This window comes from Mandrillus leucophaeus, unplaced genomic scaffold (assembly GCF_000951045.1).
Source record: "Mandrillus leucophaeus isolate KB7577 unplaced genomic scaffold, Mleu.le_1.0 Scaffold236, whole genome shotgun sequence".
Classification (NCBI taxonomy): Eukaryota; Metazoa; Chordata; class Mammalia; order Primates; family Cercopithecidae; genus Mandrillus; species Mandrillus leucophaeus.
The window spans coordinates 5,691,573-5,710,272 of record NW_012102432.1 but is presented as its reverse complement, the minus strand read 5'-3'; the positions used below and the strand labels follow the sequence as shown (position 1 = coordinate 5,710,272).

At 36.1% G+C, this 18,700-nt stretch overlaps 1 protein-coding gene across 1 annotated transcript in view; it reads right to left on the bottom strand.

Moving 5' to 3' along the window:
- NSMAF (neutral sphingomyelinase (N-SMase) activation associated factor) overlaps positions 1-18,700 on the bottom strand; it is a 76,644-nt gene that overhangs the window by 22,834 nt on the left and 35,110 nt on the right. The window contains 7 exon segments of the mRNA XM_011982192.1: positions 723-786; positions 884-974; positions 1,505-1,584; positions 2,665-2,841; positions 5,307-5,415; positions 7,138-7,209; positions 8,994-9,123. Of these exon segments, the coding sequence (XP_011837582.1) occupies positions 723-786; positions 884-974; positions 1,505-1,584; positions 2,665-2,841; positions 5,307-5,415; positions 7,138-7,209; positions 8,994-9,123 (723 nt within the window).

Below are 18,700 nucleotides of genomic sequence, written 5' to 3'. Positions count from 1 at the left end.
AGAGGTTGCAGTGAGCCAAGATCACGCCACTGCACTCCAGCCTGGGCGACAGAGCAAGACTCTGTCTCAAAAAAAAAAGAAAAAAAAAAGATTAGCCTCACTATCTGAATGCTCATTGCAAAAGGAATTATTATTAAATACGTATAGAGTTCAAAAAAGATGAAAAGGACATACCAAAAAATTAACAACAATTATTATCTCATTGCGGTGGGATACCAAGTAAACTTATTTCCTTCTTCGTATTTTCTGATTTTTTTGGTAAGAAAATATTACTTTTATAATTTAAAAAGTAAAGCCATTTAAATACACACAAGGAGCTATATTCAATTCACAGCAAAATTATCAAGAATAATAAAGTGTGGGAAACGATCTAAATGCCCAACAATGGAGAAAAGAAGTTGAAATAAAACATCGCATGTGTTAGAATGTGATACAATAATTTTAAAAAAGAATCACTGTTTTGAAGAATATCTAATAATATGGGAAAAACTTTAAGATTTAATATTAGGTTACAAAAGGCAGGACAAAAAGCTGCACTTAAAATATGTTCTCACATTTACACACACATATTCATGTCTAGAAAAAGCCTGAGAGGAATAGATAGAACAATTATTGATTTTTTACATTTCTTTAAATTTTTTATCTAGTGCTTTGAAACAAGTATGTTGTATATATACAATCAGAAAGTGTTAAAAATCATAAGCAAGTCATTTGTATCAAACCTGTTGAACATTCTATCTGCGTTATCAAACCTTCCATTCTGTAGGCACAGCATATACTCTGGTGCTAGAGGGGAAAAAAACAGAGGTAAGTCAGATCACAGAACCATTGAAGAATACAGTAAAATAAAATTTAATTGGGGGGTAATGATAAAGAATCTTACCAATCCTAACAAGATAAAAAAGTACATAACCCGGGGAAGAGTAGTGACTCCCATACATGAACTTTGGTTCAGGCATTTCCTGGTAGCGTGTCTAGAATACAGAAAAAAAAAAAAAAAAAAAATAGTGCTAAGTGTTGGCTATGAAATAATAACTGACAAGTAGTAAAAGCCTAAAAGAAATCATAACATAGATATACCATATTCCTTAATTTGTCTGTTAGATAAGAAAAGGAGAAGATAAGAGGGAAAGAGAATCTTTGGCTAAACAGCATTGCTGAGACAAGTATTTTGGTTTCCCTGGCTTAATGGTAACAAAATGTTGGCAGTAGATTAAATAGAACTGATTTTATATGTCTCTTATGCAATGTACCACAGAATGCCTTCATGAAAATAGTTCAGTGAACCTGTAAACAGGTCGCCCTCCTCCTTCCTAAACTGTAGACAAGAAATGCAAATGGTGAGCAGTTAATTCATGGTTAGGAGAAAAGTAAGAAAACACTATGTAGAGTCACTGGTGTAATTCCCCTAAACCGTGGAGAAACGAATTTCCTTCCTTAAAGAAAAACACAGGCCATGGCTTCTCATCTTGCTTAGAAATGAAGAATCTCTAAGTCCACGTACCAGTAGCCTCTCCAGCCGTTCCTTATTTAGGGCCCCCACTGGCTTACTAAGATCCCGGAAGGTTCCTGGATTTGACAAATCTATAAACATAAATCAATAAATAACTTCAGCTTATACTTAGTACCATTAAACTCCTGAATTAATTCAAAAATACACATTTACTTCCACAAAAGTGTTTTTAAAAATTGAGAGCGATCTATGAGAGTTATATTTTTTTTAGTTATTTATATAGATGTAAAGAAAAGGTTAGCAATTTTGAGTTTTAAGTTAGCCACAACCACTTAAGAGCAACATCTCTAATTTGACAATGCCCTGAACATTAATTTTTTTAAAAAGTTTCTGAATAAGGAACATACATATATTCCAAGTAAAACAACAACAACAAAAAAACAAATTTTAGAAGCCATTATTCTTCTATCAAGATTTACCTTCTACATTAGAATTCTAGTGAATATTATTATTCTGCAATATTAGCCTATTTGAGAACTAGTAAGCTAAATATTTTCAGAGAAATACATTCTCATATTTCTAGAAAATCTATTATTTCTTTCAAGTACAAAGTTTCAAGATAATGTGTCAAAATGAACTAACTGTTCACAATATATAATTTTTAAATATTACAAAATAAAGTTACAATACAATTACATTTTTCTTAAAATAATCTGAGGTAGCAAGAGTAGACATGCCCCAAAGGTAAAATGGTTATATCTCTGTAATATAATTATGGATGATTTTTATTTTCTTCTTTGATTATTTCAGGACTTTCCAAGTGTTCTATAATAAATAACCACAGTTTTTAATGTGATTTAAAAAAAATATATGATAAGGTGAGTAGCAATTTTCAAAGTGAGAAGCAAATACTTCAAAACATGGTACTTATAGGTAATAATGATAATCCTGGATTAAAATTATGCCCGTTTTTTTCTCTGTGTGTCCTTCAAGAAGTATGGTGGAAAAAACATACATGAAACACTTATATAACACTCATATAGTACCTTGGAATGGAAATTGGCAGTCCTTAGCAATACAACTGAAATGTGTTGTAATTTGTTCACATGTCACATCACGATTATAAAATAGAATTTATTCTCTCCTTTAAAAACAATACAGACGACCACTTCCCCACTCAACTTGGCCAGAATTCCATGTGTAGCAGTTACCTAGTTCTGAGCTGGAATAATCGTGTATTATCCATGGAAACACAGGGTACTGGGAGAGGTCGTTGCAGCTGCGGTCGGCCAGGTTGTTGAGGTGAAGGAGGTACTGATAGTTGGAAAGGTGTCCACGCTGCCACTGCAGCATGTAGCTCTCAGCAGTGTGCTCCGCCACATGGTGCTCTGGGGGAAGAGGACCCACGAGGTCTGCCACTTAACTTCCCAAACTTAGTATGCAAAAGCTAGGGGCTTAACGTGTAGACCCTTCCTGTGCATTCTTGAAAAATACATTATAAGAAAGAGAAAAGTAGGCTGCTGACTTGTTTTCATAAAGTATTTGTTCAGCTATGTATAAATAGTTCCAAGATCAAGGAGGGGAAATTATTAAATACACTGAGCTATTACCCTACCCTCCACAATATGATATAACCTAAACAAATACAAAAGTGTAGAGCAAATATATAAATTTACATGTTAATAGGCAATGTTTATCCAGCAACAAAGAATCCCTCCAAATGTGCTATATCTCCATGCATTTAAAAACCCATGGTCATCTAGGAGCTTATTTCTTTTATTATTTACGAAATTAAAGCAATCATTTAGTTTTCTTTTAGGCCTGGAAGAGATGTACTACTGTTAATTTGTCAATGACTATATATTATTTATGCATGTGAAGAGTAAGGAAAAGAAAAGAAATTGTTAAAGAAGAAAACAGCCATTTGGCAGGAGGACCAATTCTCAAACTAAAAGAACCAGACCTGCCCCCCAAAACACCTCACGAAAAATGAGATCTTAGGTAAATGCAGCAATGAGAATTTCCCTTTTAGAGTGTAAAATGAATTAATTGTCCTACAAGTAGATTTTCCATTTGGTTCAGAAAATTCTTCTTTCAAGCTTTCCTGATGCATTAAGCATCTTAACTCTTAATATTTATTCTCATTTACTTTTACCAAGTCTCTTCTCTAATCAGCTACTAGGAAAGGTTTCAAAAATCAAAACACACTTCCCCCTCATTTTCTACTTTTGAAACCTCTCAGCAATCTTAGGAATAAACTCAGTGAGAACTGACAGCTTCTTAGAAGATGGATATTTTAGATCATGGCAAAGTTTTTGGCTTGAGATTTTAGGACTCACCATGAAAGTTGAGCTTTTGAGCTTTTTATTGTAATCTTGTTATAGTTAAAAAAAAAAAATTTAAAAACTTAGATCACGAGACAGAAGATTAAACTTGTATCAAAGCTATACTTATACATAAAGTTACCTTGAATAGCTTAATGTATGAACAAAATACTAGCGATATATAAACCTACTTTAAAATAAAATATGTTCCCTACTGAAAGTCAACTATTCCTCCTTGAAGGAAAATCTCATTTCTAAGGGAAGATATACTTTACTACAAACTTCATAAATGGTTTTGTGGTACACTAAAATAACAAACATATTAAGATGATATTAATAAAATCCCATTATCCTTTTTTTTTTTTTTTTTTTTTGACAGGGTCTCACTGTCACCCAGGCTGAATTACAGGGGTATGATCACTGTTCACTGCAGCTTTGACCTCCCAGGCTCAAGGAATCCTCCCACTTCAGCCTCTCGAGTAGCTGGGACTACAGGCACACGTCACCAGGCCCAGCTAATTTTTAATTTTTTTTGTAGACATGAGGTCAAACCATGTTGCCCAGGCTGTCTCGAACTCCTGGGCTCAAGAGATTCTCCCTCCTCAGCCTCCAAAGTGCTGGGATTACAGTCATAAGCCACCACGCCTAGCCCCAAAATCCATTTTTAAAGATAATTCCATTCCAGTTATCTAGCAACTTTGTAAAGTAGAATAATTTAATTTAGCCTTGCAATGTAATAAAAAAACTTTGGGCTTGAACATCATAATGTAAGTATTTTCTCTGGCAAAGGTGGGAAAAATCACATTTTTCATGAAAAACTGAGGAAATACCATTAATTAAAAGCAAATTCCACTCCAAAGTCAGCATATTAAGCATAGAAGGTTCACATGTTCCTTTTGCAGTCTTTCAGCTTTGTGGTTCTGACCACAATCAATGATCACAAACGTATGAATAACTCACTGCCTCGCAGTACAAAACTGAGTCTTGATTCTCATAAACTAATATAAGACCTGATTGAACATAAAAATATTTGAGTGGATTCTTCAAAATCCATTCAATGTGGAGGACGTTAGAATATAAGAGTATTTAAATATATTTATCTAGAGTTTTTAAAACATACATTCAGAATGAACTATTACCAAAGTGAATTTATATTTCCCAGAATTTTAAAAACATTACTTTGGCAATTATAGTTACTGATGAGAAGAAATTAGAACCACAAACAGACGATTCTAGAAATAGCATTCTTCTTCTCTTATTTCCTATCCCAGATCCTTAGGAGTTGAACTACCTTCTTATGAACAGAAACCCTGTCTCTACTAAAAATACAAAAAAAATTAGCCTGGCGTGGGGGCAGGCATCTGTAGTCCCAGCTACTCGGGAGGCTGAGGCACGAGATCACTTGAACCCAGGAGACAAAGTTTGCTGTGAGCCGAGATCGCACCATTGCACTCCAGCCTGGGTGACAGAGCGAGACTCAGTCTCAAAAAAAAAAAAAAAAAAGAAACAATGAAGGGTGAGTGCCAAACCTAGGTATGTGGCAATGTAAAAATAGAGATCATCTCTATCTTGAGGTTCATAGAACTTTAGGTAGATGTCGGAACACAGATCGTCTTCTGTGCAAAATACTTCCAAGCCCTATAAATTCAAAAAGAAAAGAATAAAATAAATAGCATTGTATTCCTCTTGCAATCCCAATATAAGTATATAATTACAAAAACTTTCAGTTAAACATTTGTGTTTATTTTTATATCTTATATTCCTATTTTTAATCTATAAATTTAACTCAGTGACATATATACACATATATGGTTGCGTGTATATATATATATGTTGTGTTTATAAATGTTCTGAGAACAAGATAGTATCTCAGCTAAACTTTGTAAATCACCTTGGGTGTTGAATATTTTCATTAATAATAGCTTTTGTGAACTTATTATTTTGAAATTCAAAAATCGCCGATCCATGTCTTCACATCTCTTCTTCAAACATAAATGTTTAGTTTTCTTTCATAAGTTAAATAACATATATATATTTTTGAGACCAGGTCCTGCTCTGTTGCCCAGGCTGGAGCACAATGGTGTGATCATGGCTCATTGCAGCCTCAAACTCCCTGGCTCAACTGATACTCCCACCTCAGCCTCTTGAGTAGCTAGGCTACAGGTGCACCATGCCCAGCTAAGAAATAAAAATTATGCATACCTAACAAATTGATAATTGAATAACCCATTCAATTAATACATTATTATTATCTTATAAAAACCTATGAGCTTTGTGACAATAGTATTGGTAAGGCTGAGCTAGCAAAGGAACAGACAAAGCCAGGATGAAAGCCCAGAGTTGCCCTTGGTGCAAATACAGGCTTTCACCATGTACACGCTGGGAGCTTAGGAAGTTAACCCCTGGAGTCTCCAACTATCTACTTCATAAGACTTAACAATGGCAAATAAATGAAACATTATACATAAATTGCCTAGTACATAGAAAGCACTTAATCAATGTTAATTTCTTCTCTTTTTCTGACTGCAGCTCTATACCCAAAGGAGGAGATTTTTAATAGTATCTGTTTCCCTGATCCACTATTAGTGCTGGAAATGGAGGAATGGCCTTTTAAGTAAAACAGGCAGCAAAACAGTAGAATTTCACAAATTAAAAGCACAAAAATAAGAGTTAAAATTTCACAATGCTTTTGTAATGTCACCAAGTTACTGGTTAATCTTCAAAGGAGAAAAAATGAATTTCTATTGGTGTCAAATTAAAACACCTTGGAATCATACCTTCTGTAGGGATTGGTTACTAAAGTAAGACGTGTTAGAAACACCTAAGTATAGAAATACACTTATTCAGGGAATGGTGGAAAGAACTGCCTATATGATTTAAACGATTATTTTGTCCATTTCTCTCTCTCAGCAAGCCCAAAGGCTGAATTAATGTAAGTTAACTGTGAATATACTAGTTCCAATAAAGAAGTAATTTTGTAATATCTTCCAAATTTTGCTTTGAGACCTAGCTGCTATGAATGCTGGAGGCAAGTACAGCACAGGGCTGGTTTTACACAGACCATTCTAGCCTGAGCCCAGAAACTGAGGATGCTGGAGTGAGAAACTCAAGGGCACGCTAGCCCTCTTGCTCTTGGAGCCAAAAATATTTCATAATAGAACCTCTTCTCTCCATGAAGGACTTATTCCTTTATGAATTTCTAGCTTCTCCAAAAGAAAGAACAGCAAAATCAGAGTCTAAGTTCTTACAAGGCAATGTACTTGTACTTTCAGACATCCCATAGGTGTTTACTGTCAATAAACTGCTTGCTAAACTGTAGGTGTGGCAATCATCCCCCAGCACAGCCTCCCAAGGACTCACCAGAGGCATGAGGCCGTGCCTCCTTTTGTAGATGCGCCGGACATCTTGGAGTGTTATTTGGACCACAGGTTTCTTTAAAAGTAGAAAGACAATCTCAAACATTAATGTTCTGACACAATTAGAAGTTGTTCCGTAGTATCAGAAAGGGGGAAAAAAATCAACAAATCTCGCCTTCCTAATGAACCACTGGAAAAGGAAATCTTGGAACAAGGTGATATCTCGTTTCCCATTCTCCTCTGTCATCTTTCACTAGCTTTATGACCTTGGGCAAGTCTTCCTCCCCGCCACGTGGCACCCGCCAGATGAGAATGCAATCACCTATCTTTCAGGGATCTTTCAGGTTAGTTTGGGTGGGGTGATATCTTTTAGATTAGATTGTGGGATGATAAGAAATATAAAGAACTGGCATAAATAACCTCTCAGGAATCTTGCTATCTTTTTTTTTTACAAATAGTTTGCTTAGAACTGACACACATCTTTTTTTAAAGAATCCTGTCTTTTATCTCACTAAAAATTACAGTGTATTAAGGCTCACAAATTACTAAAGTATAAAGCAAGGCCTCTAAATTTTTTCTTTGTTAATGAAGAAGAAAATTGTCTTGCTTTTCTATAATTTTAAAACATTAGCAAGAGAGAAAGGAGGTTTAATAAGGCAGAGATTGGCTAATGGCTATGCTTCTGTGGTCCTCCTCCCAAGTGGGAGGGATGATGGGTGCACAGAAGTCAGTCTGTCCAATAGTGGAAACTGCCCTGGAGGCCCAGAGTCAAGTCTTGTAAATGACTGGTCAAGGATCCTGGCCAGTATTGGGAAGGGGTAAAGGCCCATATCATGGATTGTGAAGCTAGGGTACACGGACATTTTTTTTTTTTTCAAAATTTCTGACCCAAGCAATAGTAGCAGCCAAGCCAATTTATTACACTCCCCGAGAATGCTGTGCCAGCAGCATGCAGTGTCTGCTGGAGAGCAAGGAAAGTGAGCCCCACCACCTAGTGGACAGAATCGCTATAGCATAAACTTTCACTCAGGAGAGTTTGAGATGCTTTAGTGCCCTGTAATGACCAGCCTGGACAACCTCCAAGGTGGAACTTTCTCTGGCAGAAAACACTCCTGATTCCTGGGCCCTGCCAAATGGCCCCACAGCACTACCAGGGTGTGTTAGGATTTCTGTTCTGTTAATGGATCGTGCTAAAAAGTGGCCAGATCTAGATAAGCAACAAATCTTTACAAGTTTCCACATGGAAATCTAAGTTCATCTTTACTTTCTGGCCTTGTAAGTCTGGTGTCATTGTGAAAGAGAAGATTGTTTCCAACACCCTAGCAGGAGCCCACAACTGTCAGACGGCCGGATCTCCACACACACACCTCTGCACTAGCCGGGAGGACCTCCTCACAGTGCTCCTTCAGGAAAAATTCAGATCTACTGAGGTTGTTCATCATTAAGTAGAAGCAAGAAATACCAACATCTGTGTTCATATAAGCAAATATATTTCAAAATCCATTTCTTATTAACCATAGCACATTTCACTGGTCTCTCAGAAATGCCTCCATGAAGAAAGGTCTAAATCTCTAGCGACCTTTTACTAAAATCGGGAGGAGCAGGGTTTCTTTTCACCACCCTGAGAGCAAGTGCCCCTAACATGACTGAAAACAGATCAGAGGAACTCAAACCTCAGAGACTCCACACCACAATTACACACAGTGTTTGTCAAATACACAGATGCTGCCTGTGAAGGGGGTGGGCGGGGACGTGACTTTTGATCCTCATCAAAAAGTGAGGTCACAGGCATTGTGAGGCCATGGTCTGGAAACAGCTTAAATATGGGCAGCTCCCCACCTGACCCTGAGGTACACGCACCGGGTAGCCGTTGAGAGGCTGAAAATAGAGGTTTGTGTCCGTGATGCACACGTGTCCAGGATTAGTCACCAGAGGCGTCACCATTTCTGCTTTGCATTCCATGTGCAGCTTTTCAGAAATGTTTTGGAACCTGAAAATATGTTTTTCAGCAAAGGTAAGAAAAATCAGAAATTGATCTACTTTCTAGGTTTATCTAAGGGAGCTACAGTGTGACTTCGTATGACATTTGTCTAAACACTACATTTAATACAAGAAAAATGGTAATATAAATTGATTGCTTAGATAAAACTGACACGTTAGAAATGGCATGATAAAAACTCGTTTTTCAAAGAAATAGGTGAGATTATGTACCACAGAAGCCATGACAGACAAATAAATACCAAATAACCTTAACTAAACTCATTCCCCCCAAAATAAACAGGTCTTAAAACTATTCTTACATTTAAATTATTTCCTATTTTTCTGTCATTATTTTTATTGTCCTATAAACCATTTTGACACAAGTGGCATTTATTTCACACTATACTTTATAAGGCTGTGACTACATAATTATAATTACTTGAATTATAATACATTCGAGTAATTGTATATTCCTTTGTATATTCTTGAGTATATCCCTTTGTGGATTTACTGCAGAAAAGCAATGAAAAATGATTTCTCCACTACCCACTCCTAAAATATGTAATCAACAAAGTCCTTTCTCATTCTACTTTACTGATTTAAGAAAAAATAAAGGGAAAACAATCAAATCATCAACATTTTAAGGCAATTACTGAAGTAACTGGGTTAAAAATAAATCTCTTTATAAGTGACAGGACAAAAAGATACAGGGGAAGACCTTCACTTCAAGTTAGGATGCGGAAGCTGTAAGAGACTGTTGAAGCTTTCACTTCAACAACCAAAATGAGCCGGATATACTGAACACTCTTCATAGCTTTTTAAAACCCACTGGGATGTTGAGGATGCAAAGAAACCTAAACGAACATGATTGCAAAAAGGAAAGAAGAGACCACCAGGTGAGTGGCAGGAGGAGGAGCAACCTACGATAGAAGTGAGTAAGGGCTGCAGAATGAAGGGAGATCTTCAGGGAAACGGAAAGCCAGAGTTGAGACTGGAGAGTGAAGAAAGCTCCCCAGAGATCCAAAAATGCTGTCGACTTTGGTGCAAAACAAGGGAAATCTTCCACAGTCCAGAAACCTGATGGCTCAGTTGTAAAGCACAAATATATCTCTAGAATCCTTCAAGTGCTGAGATCCCAAGTCCTGTGGAAGAGAAGGTCTTTATCACTCCCTCAATGGAGCTGTAGGCAGTGTTGTCTTAAGTTTAACCACAGGTGCAACAAAGTCTTAATGCAGCTCAGTGACAGATTTGATTGACAGAGCCTCCCTGGACGAGTAGCCTGACAGAGTAAGAGGTGGCATGACCACTTCTGGAAGTAAATACTATTTAGTTCAGTCTCAACATTTCCTTTTTAACAGAACTCAATAAAAAAATTACAATATAATAAAATTATAATACATAACAAAGAAGCAAGAAAATATGACTCATGCGCAAGAGAGAAAAGACTCTATAGAAGATGTGCCAGACATTGGACCAATCAGAGGAAGACTTTAAGATAACTATAGGAAATACGATAAAGGGTCAAGAACAGTCCAGGCATGTTGGCTCACACCTGCAATCCCAGCACTTTGAGAGGCCAAAGCAAGAGGATCACTTAAGCGTAAGAGTTTGAGACCAGCTGGGTAACATACTGGGATACCATCTCTACAAAAAATAAAAAATTAGCCAGGCATGGTGGCATGTGCCTGTGGTCTCAGTTACTCAGGAGGCTGAGGATCACTTGAGCCCAGGAGGACAAGGGTGCACTCAGCCATGATTATGTCACTGCACTCCAGCCTGGGTGACAGAGTGAGACCCTGTCTCAAAAAAAAGAGAAAAGGGTCAATAAGAACAAAAGACGGACAACACATGTGAAAAGACAGAGTTTCAGCAGAGGAATAGAAACTATGAAACAGAACCAAATGGAAATACAGGAATAAAGATATTGATATCACAAAGAATTAATGAAACAATCTTAACAACAGACTGGATGCAGTGGAGGGAAGGTCCAGTAAGGCTGAAAACAGGTCAATAAAAAGTGTCCTAACTAAAACAAAACCAAAGGAGAAAAGAGAACGAAAAAAATATATAGGAGCATGTATCTGAGACCTGAAGGAATATATCAAACATACTAACTTAAATATAACTGATTATAGAATAAAAGACAGAAAATAGGACAGAGGAAATGGAGAAGAGAATGGCTGAGAACTGATGAAATATATCAATTCATAGATGCATGTTACTCTGAAACTCTATGTGACATAATAAAAAAATATATCATTTGGTCTCTGCTCCCAATTCTTGGCACATAGCTCCTGAAACTTCTGTAATTTCCCAAGTGACAGAGGTGTTAGGTCCATCTTTTGTACTAATATTTGGTCTTTGGTCCTGATTCCTGACATAGACCTCCTAAGCCCTTGGAATTTCCTGAGTTATAGAAGCGTCTTTTGCTCTAATGAGGCAACTGTGTATGGAATCCTGGATGGGTGCTGGCCACCAGAAGGACCAAGCCCTGATGAGAGGCTTAGAGCTTTCGGCCACATTCCCCCTTTTCAGGGTAAGGGAGAGAGGCTGGAGACTGAGTTAATATTTGACTATGCCTATGTGACGAAGCCTCCATAAATGCCCCTAAACTATGAGGCTGGGAGAACTTCTGGGTTGCTGAAGACATCTATGTGCCAGGAGGGTGATATACCCTCACTCCACAGGGACACAAGCTCCTGCACTCAGGACCCTTCCTTCTAGATATCACCCTATGCATCATCCGGCTGTTCATCTGTACCCTTTATCATGTCCTTTATTATCATAATAAACTAGTAAACATAAGTAAATATTTCTGAGTTCTGTGAGCCATTCTAGTGATCAAACCTATGGAATGTGTTGTGGGAATCTCTGATTTACAGCTGGTTGGTCAGAACACAGGTGACAACTGGATTTGTGATTGGCATCGGAGGTGAATGGGGGCAGCCTTGTTGCACTAAGCTCTTAACTCCTGGGGTCTGTGCTAACTCCAGGCAGACAATGTCTGAATTGAATTGTAGAATACCCAGCTGGTGTCAGAGAACTGCTTGGTATAGGAAAAAGCCAGACAGCTGATCACTGAAGTGTCCTGTGTTGACAGCATAGTCGGAATTTCCCCATCATACACTCTGAAACCCTCAAGCAGGATGAGCACAAGAAAACCACATCTTACATAGGGAACAGCAATTCAAATCATGGGGCTCCTCACGGGAAACAATGGAATGACAGTCTTTAAAGTGGTCAGAAACCTGCCAACCTAGAATTCTATATCCAAAAACACCCTTCAAAAATGAAGGTAAAATAAGTATCTTCTTCTTAGGCAAAGCTGAGAGAATTCATCTCGAATGGATCAGCTTGTAATGAATGCCACAAAAAGTGTTTTAGACTAAGCAAAAATGATACCAGATGAAATACTAGATTTGCAGAAAGGAAAGAAGACTAGAAATTATAAACATCTAAATATCTAAGTATTAAAATAATTTTTAACATTTTTAATTTCTATGCAAACATATATGTATCTACATTCTTTAAAAAGCTATTGATTTTTAAAGCACAAATAAGAATACTGTATTGTGGGTTTTATGGAATATGCATAAATTAGCTACAAGATAAGATCATAACAGGCAGGAGAGGCTAAATGGAAATATATCGGAGTAAGGTTCTTGTATTGGGGTAAAGTAGCATGAAATAATATTATCTGAAGGTATACTCTGGCACAAGGTACATATTGTAATCTCTAGAATGACCACTAAAAATAACACAAAGTGCTACAGCTAAAAAGTCAATAGAGTAGATAAAATGGAGTACTGAAAAATACTAGATTTACTGAAAAGAAGGGAAAAAACGAGACACCAAGAAAAAAATACAGAAAAAACGTGTGCCACATAATGATGTTTTGGTCAATGACACTGCATATACTAGTGGTCTCATAAAATTATAATACCATATTTTTACTCTACCGTTTCTATGATTAGATACATAAATGCTTACTATTATATTATAATTGCCTACAGCATTTAGTACAAGTTCAGTATTCCTTATTCAAAACACTTGGGAGCAGAAGTGTTTTGGATTTTGGATTTCTGAATGTGTGTATCATATCAGTGTGCCTCCCTAATCACAAACTCTAAAATCTGAACTGCTCCAGTGAGCACTTCCTTTGACCATCATGTTGGCACTCAAAAAGTTTTGAGTGCATTTTGGACTTTTGGAGCATTTCAGACTTTAAATGTTTGAATTAGGGATACTCAAGTGGTACAGCAAAATGCTGTGCAGGTTTATAACCTAGGAGCAATAGGCTATACTGCATAGTCTAAGTGTGCAGTAAGTTGTACTATTCAGGTTTTTATAAGTGCACCCTATGATGTTCTCACAATGACCACTGCCTAACGACACATTTCTCACAACATATGAGGTGGGAAATTAAATAAAAATAAAATTAAAAAGAAAGAGAAATAAGTTTTCAAGTATTAGGCTGACTTGTCCCAGAGGCAGTAACAGGCACAGCCCAGACCCAGGAAAAGTCTAGATAATATTATCTAATGTGCTCTGAAGACTCTCCCAGCACTCCTTTAACATAGGGATAAGAAAAACAAATTTCCCTTTGTTTAATGGAATGAGTTTATAGATTCCTGTTCTCTGTAACTAGTGACTTCAAGTATTGTTTTATCTAAGCAGTAGCGTGAAGGTCATGAGTCTCTAAGCAGGCCTGAGTTGCGGCTACCTGGGGGCCATAGTAAAGGTTATAGGATAAGCCTGTGCCTAGGCAAACCTCGATAATGGACATCTGGGTCGCATAGCAATGGTTATGTGCAATCTTGAGTTATGAACCTGTTACAATTTGATTAACTGTCTTTGTCCTGCCTCTGTATCCCTGCTTTCACACCACTGTAAGCTTGCTTCAAGCTGGCCCACCCCCTTTTGTGAAGTGTGTATAAAACTTTGTTCCGGGCCCAGTCATTTGGACGTTGAGTCAGCTGGGCTTGAGTGCACTCAATAAAAGATTCTCCTGTTTTAACCTGAGGTATCTCTCTCGTCCACCTGAATCCCACAACACATATCCCTGTCATTAAGTGATGCATGACTATCCTAAGATACTAGGCTTAAAACCAACTAGTCTATAATTATATAATTATAAATTATCTAAACATTCCTATTGAAAAGCAGAGATTGTCAGAATCCATAAAAAGCAAGACTCAACTATATATTTAAAGTACATATATTTTTAAAACAGAATAAAGACACAGGTTAGTAGTAAAAGGACAGAAAAAGATGTATCATGCAATCACGACACATAAGAAAACTGATGTGGTTACTTTAAAGGAAGACAAAGCAGACTTCGAGAAAAACACTATTACAAATAAAGAGGGACATTTCATAATAATGAAAGGATCAATTCATTAAGAAGACATTATGCACCTTAATGTATATGGATATAATAACAGAGCTTTACAACACAAAATGCATAAATTGACAGAAATAAGAAAAGAAATAAATCACCACTGACAATCTTAACATCCTCTCTCAGTGACTGATAGCACAAGTCAACAAAAAAAATTAATGAAATATATTTGATCTGAATGACCATCAACCAATTGGACCCATAAGGCATTTATGGAATACTATTTTCAACAACTGCAGAGCTCACATTCCTTTCAATGGCATGTGAAATGTTCACCAAGATAGGCCATGTGCTGGGCCATAAAACAAACCTGAACAAATATCAAAAGACTGAAATCACACAGAACATATTCTCTGATCAGATATTAAATTATAAATCTGCATCTACAAATACCTACTAAAAATTCCCAAATACGTGGAAGTTAAACATACTTCTAAATTACCTATGGGCCAAAGGAGAAATGATGAAGAAAATTACAAAATATTTTTACATTAATGGTAAAAAAAAAAAAAAAAAAAAATCAAAATCTGCAGAATGTTGCTAAAGCAGTGCTTAAAGAGAAAATTATAAGTTTAAGTGCTTCTATTACAAAGTAAGGAATAAAATTGTTGATCTAGGCTTTGTTCTTAGAAAGCTAGAAGAAGCAGCTTAAACCCAAAGCAAGCTGAAGGAAGAAAATCATAAAAGTGGACACCAACTATAAGCAAAGTGAAAAAGCAGAAAAATATCAACAAAGTCAAAATGTGGTCATTTGAAAGGTTAATAAAATTGGTAAGCCCTGGCAATTCTGATATTTAAACAGAGAAAACACAAAGTATCAGCATAATGAATGAAAGAAGGGTCTATACTACAGATGCTGCTGGCATTAGAAGGACATAAGGAACTTCGTACCAGTATGTCTGACAACTTAGATGAAATGGACAATTTATTTGAAATACACAAGTTACCAAAACAGGCACAGAAGAAACACACAAATGGAACAGTCCTATGTTCAGTAAATAAATGGAATCCCAAAGGACACCTTAGACCTAGATGGCTTCATCAACAAATTCTATTAAAAATTTAAGGAAGAAATAACACCAATCCTACACAAACTTTTTTCTGAAAACAGGAGATAAAGAAAACCTCCATACTCATTTTATGAGGTCAGCATAACCCTGCACCACAACTGACAAATACCTTACAAGAGAATTACAGAGCAATATCCCTCATCAATATAGATGCGAAAATACTAGCAAAGCAAATCCAGTAATATGTAAAAAGGATAAGACATCATGATCTCAAATTAGATTCAGCCCATGAATACAAGGTTGGTTTAACATTGAAAAAAATCAATCAGTGTAATTCAAAACATTAACAGAATAAAGAAAAAATATGATCATGTCAATGAATGCAGAAAAAATACTTGACAAAATTCTACACCCATTATTGAAAAAACTCTCAGTAAACTAGGAACAGAAAGGAACATTTTCACTTTGTTAAAGGGCAGCTATGAAAAACCTACAGCTAGCATCATCTTTGAATGATGAAACATTAAGCCCTTTTCCTGTAAGATCAAGAATGAGGCAATAATGTCCATTTCCACCACATCTATTAATAAAACTGTGCAATGAGGCAAGAAATAGAAAATAAAAGCCATAGGGATTTCTGTGAAACTGTCATTATTCACAGATTAAATGATTATGTACATAAAAACTCCATGGAATCTAGCAAAAAACACTCTAAGACTAATGAGTGAATTTAGAAGAGTCACAGTATACAAGGTCAATTTAAAAAAGAACTGTATTTCTATATACCAGTAACAAATGGTTGGAAAATAAATTTTCAATAGTATCAAACAATCAAATATCTAGGAATATGTCCAACAAAAGATGGCAGCACTTACATATTAAACAGAACAGGGATTCTGAGTGGGGAGTGAAAGAGAAACCTGTACTATCTTTTGGTCTGTTCTTTTTAAATCTACAATCATTATAAAATAAAGTATTTTAAGGAAGACTTTTGGGGTAGAAAAGGGGAAATTTTAAATTCAAAATGGATTAAATATTTAAATGTTAGACCTAAAACCATTAAAACCCTAGAAGAAAACCTAGGCAATACCATTCAGGACATAGGCACGGGCAAGGACTTCATGACTAAAACATGAAAAGCAATGGCAACAGAAGTCAAAATAGACAAATAGGATCTAATTACACTAAAGAGCTTCTGCACAGCAAAAGAAACTACCATCAGAGTGAACAGATAACCTACAGAATGGGAGAAAACTTTTGCAATCTACCCATCTGACAAAGGGCTAATATCCAGAAACTACTTTCAAATTTACAAAAGAAGTCAATCAAATTTACAAGAAAAAAACAACCCCATCAAAAAGTGGGCAAAGGATATAAACAGACACTTTTCAAAAGAAGACATCTAAGCAGCCAATAGACACATGAAAAAATGCTCATCATCACTGGTCATTAGAGAAATGACACAAATCAAAAACACAAAGAGATACCATCTCACACCAGTTAGAATGGCAATCATTAAAGTCAGGAAACAACAGATGCTGGAGAGGATGTGGAGAAATAGGAACACTTTTACACTGTTGGTGGGAGTGTAAATTAGTTCAACCATTGTGGAAGACTGTGATGATTCCTCAAGGATCTAGAACTAAAATTACCATTTGACCTAGCCATCCCATTACCAGATATATACCCAAAGGATTATAAATCATGCTGCTATAAAGACACATGCACACATAGGTTCACTGCGGCACTATTCACAATATCAAAGACTTAGAACCAACCCAAATGTCCATCAATGATAGACTGGATTAAGAAAATGTGGCACATATACACCATGGAATACTACGCAGCCATAAAAAAGGATGAGCTCATGTCCTTTGCAGGGACATGGATGAAGCTGGAAACCATCATTCTCAGCAAACTATCACAAGGACAGAAAACCAAACACTGCATGTTCTCACTCACAGGTGGAAACTGAACAATGAGATCACTTGGACACAGGGTAAGAAACATCACACATCGGGGGGTGGGGAGCTGGGGGAGGAATGATAGCATTAGGAGAAATACCTAATGGAAATGATGACTTGATGGGTGCAGCAAACCAACATGGCATATGTATACCTATGTATCAAACCTGCACTTGTGCACATGTACCCTAGAACTTAAAGTATAATTTTTTTAAAAAAGGGGAAATTTTAATATGAAGCTATAAGATATTATGAGTTTATAGTTTTAATGATTTTATATTTTATTATATGATATATCAGATGTTATTATGGAATTATTGCTCATGAAGTATGATAATGGTATCAAGGAATGGAGCATATCCTTCTAACAAGTACCTGCCGAAGTACTTATGGGGGAAGTGTTATGACACCTTGGAATTCAGTTTCAAATGATTCAGAAAAAATATATACACATATATTATATACATAATACAAACATACACATTTATACATAGAAATAACACACACACACAGAGCAACAATGTGAGCAGGAGCAGGCATGACTTAAAGAAAATTTGGCAAAATGTTAAATTAACATCTGGTGAATCATAGGGGACCTGCCTTCATTGTATTAGTGTTTCAACTTGTGATGGTTCAAAATTTTTCAAAATAAAAAGTATTAAAAATAGTTTACCTTATATTCCTTTAATAAAAAATTATCTCCTCAGAAATATGATGAAAGCTTATCCTAGCAGAAGTTTACCTTTTTTTCTTCTAAAGAAAGTATACAACACTGGGATATTTCATTTCATATTGCAAAAATCCCTTTCCCCAAATTCTTTAGCCTAATATTTCAGCAACTGGATACATTAAAACGTTCACAGTGAACCATTTTTTAAATGAATGTCATGCTGAAGCCCAGAATTGAAGTCTAAATTGTTACTTGGAAAAATGACACATTTTAAGTAGGTCAGAAGCAGCTAATTCTTCTTATTATTATTCCCTTTCCTTTCTAAAATGGAAACTATTCTTCCCTAAGCAATTCACTTACCTAATATATCCTGCCAGTATAAAAATGGAAAGAAAATTAATGCTATATAGTGAAGCAGAGAAAGAATCAAACAAACATAAACACAAAAAACACATTACTGGCCAGATGGCTTTACTGGCAGGTTCTTTAACACATTAAAATGTAGGGTAAGGGTCAAGATGACTGATTCCCAAATCTCACAA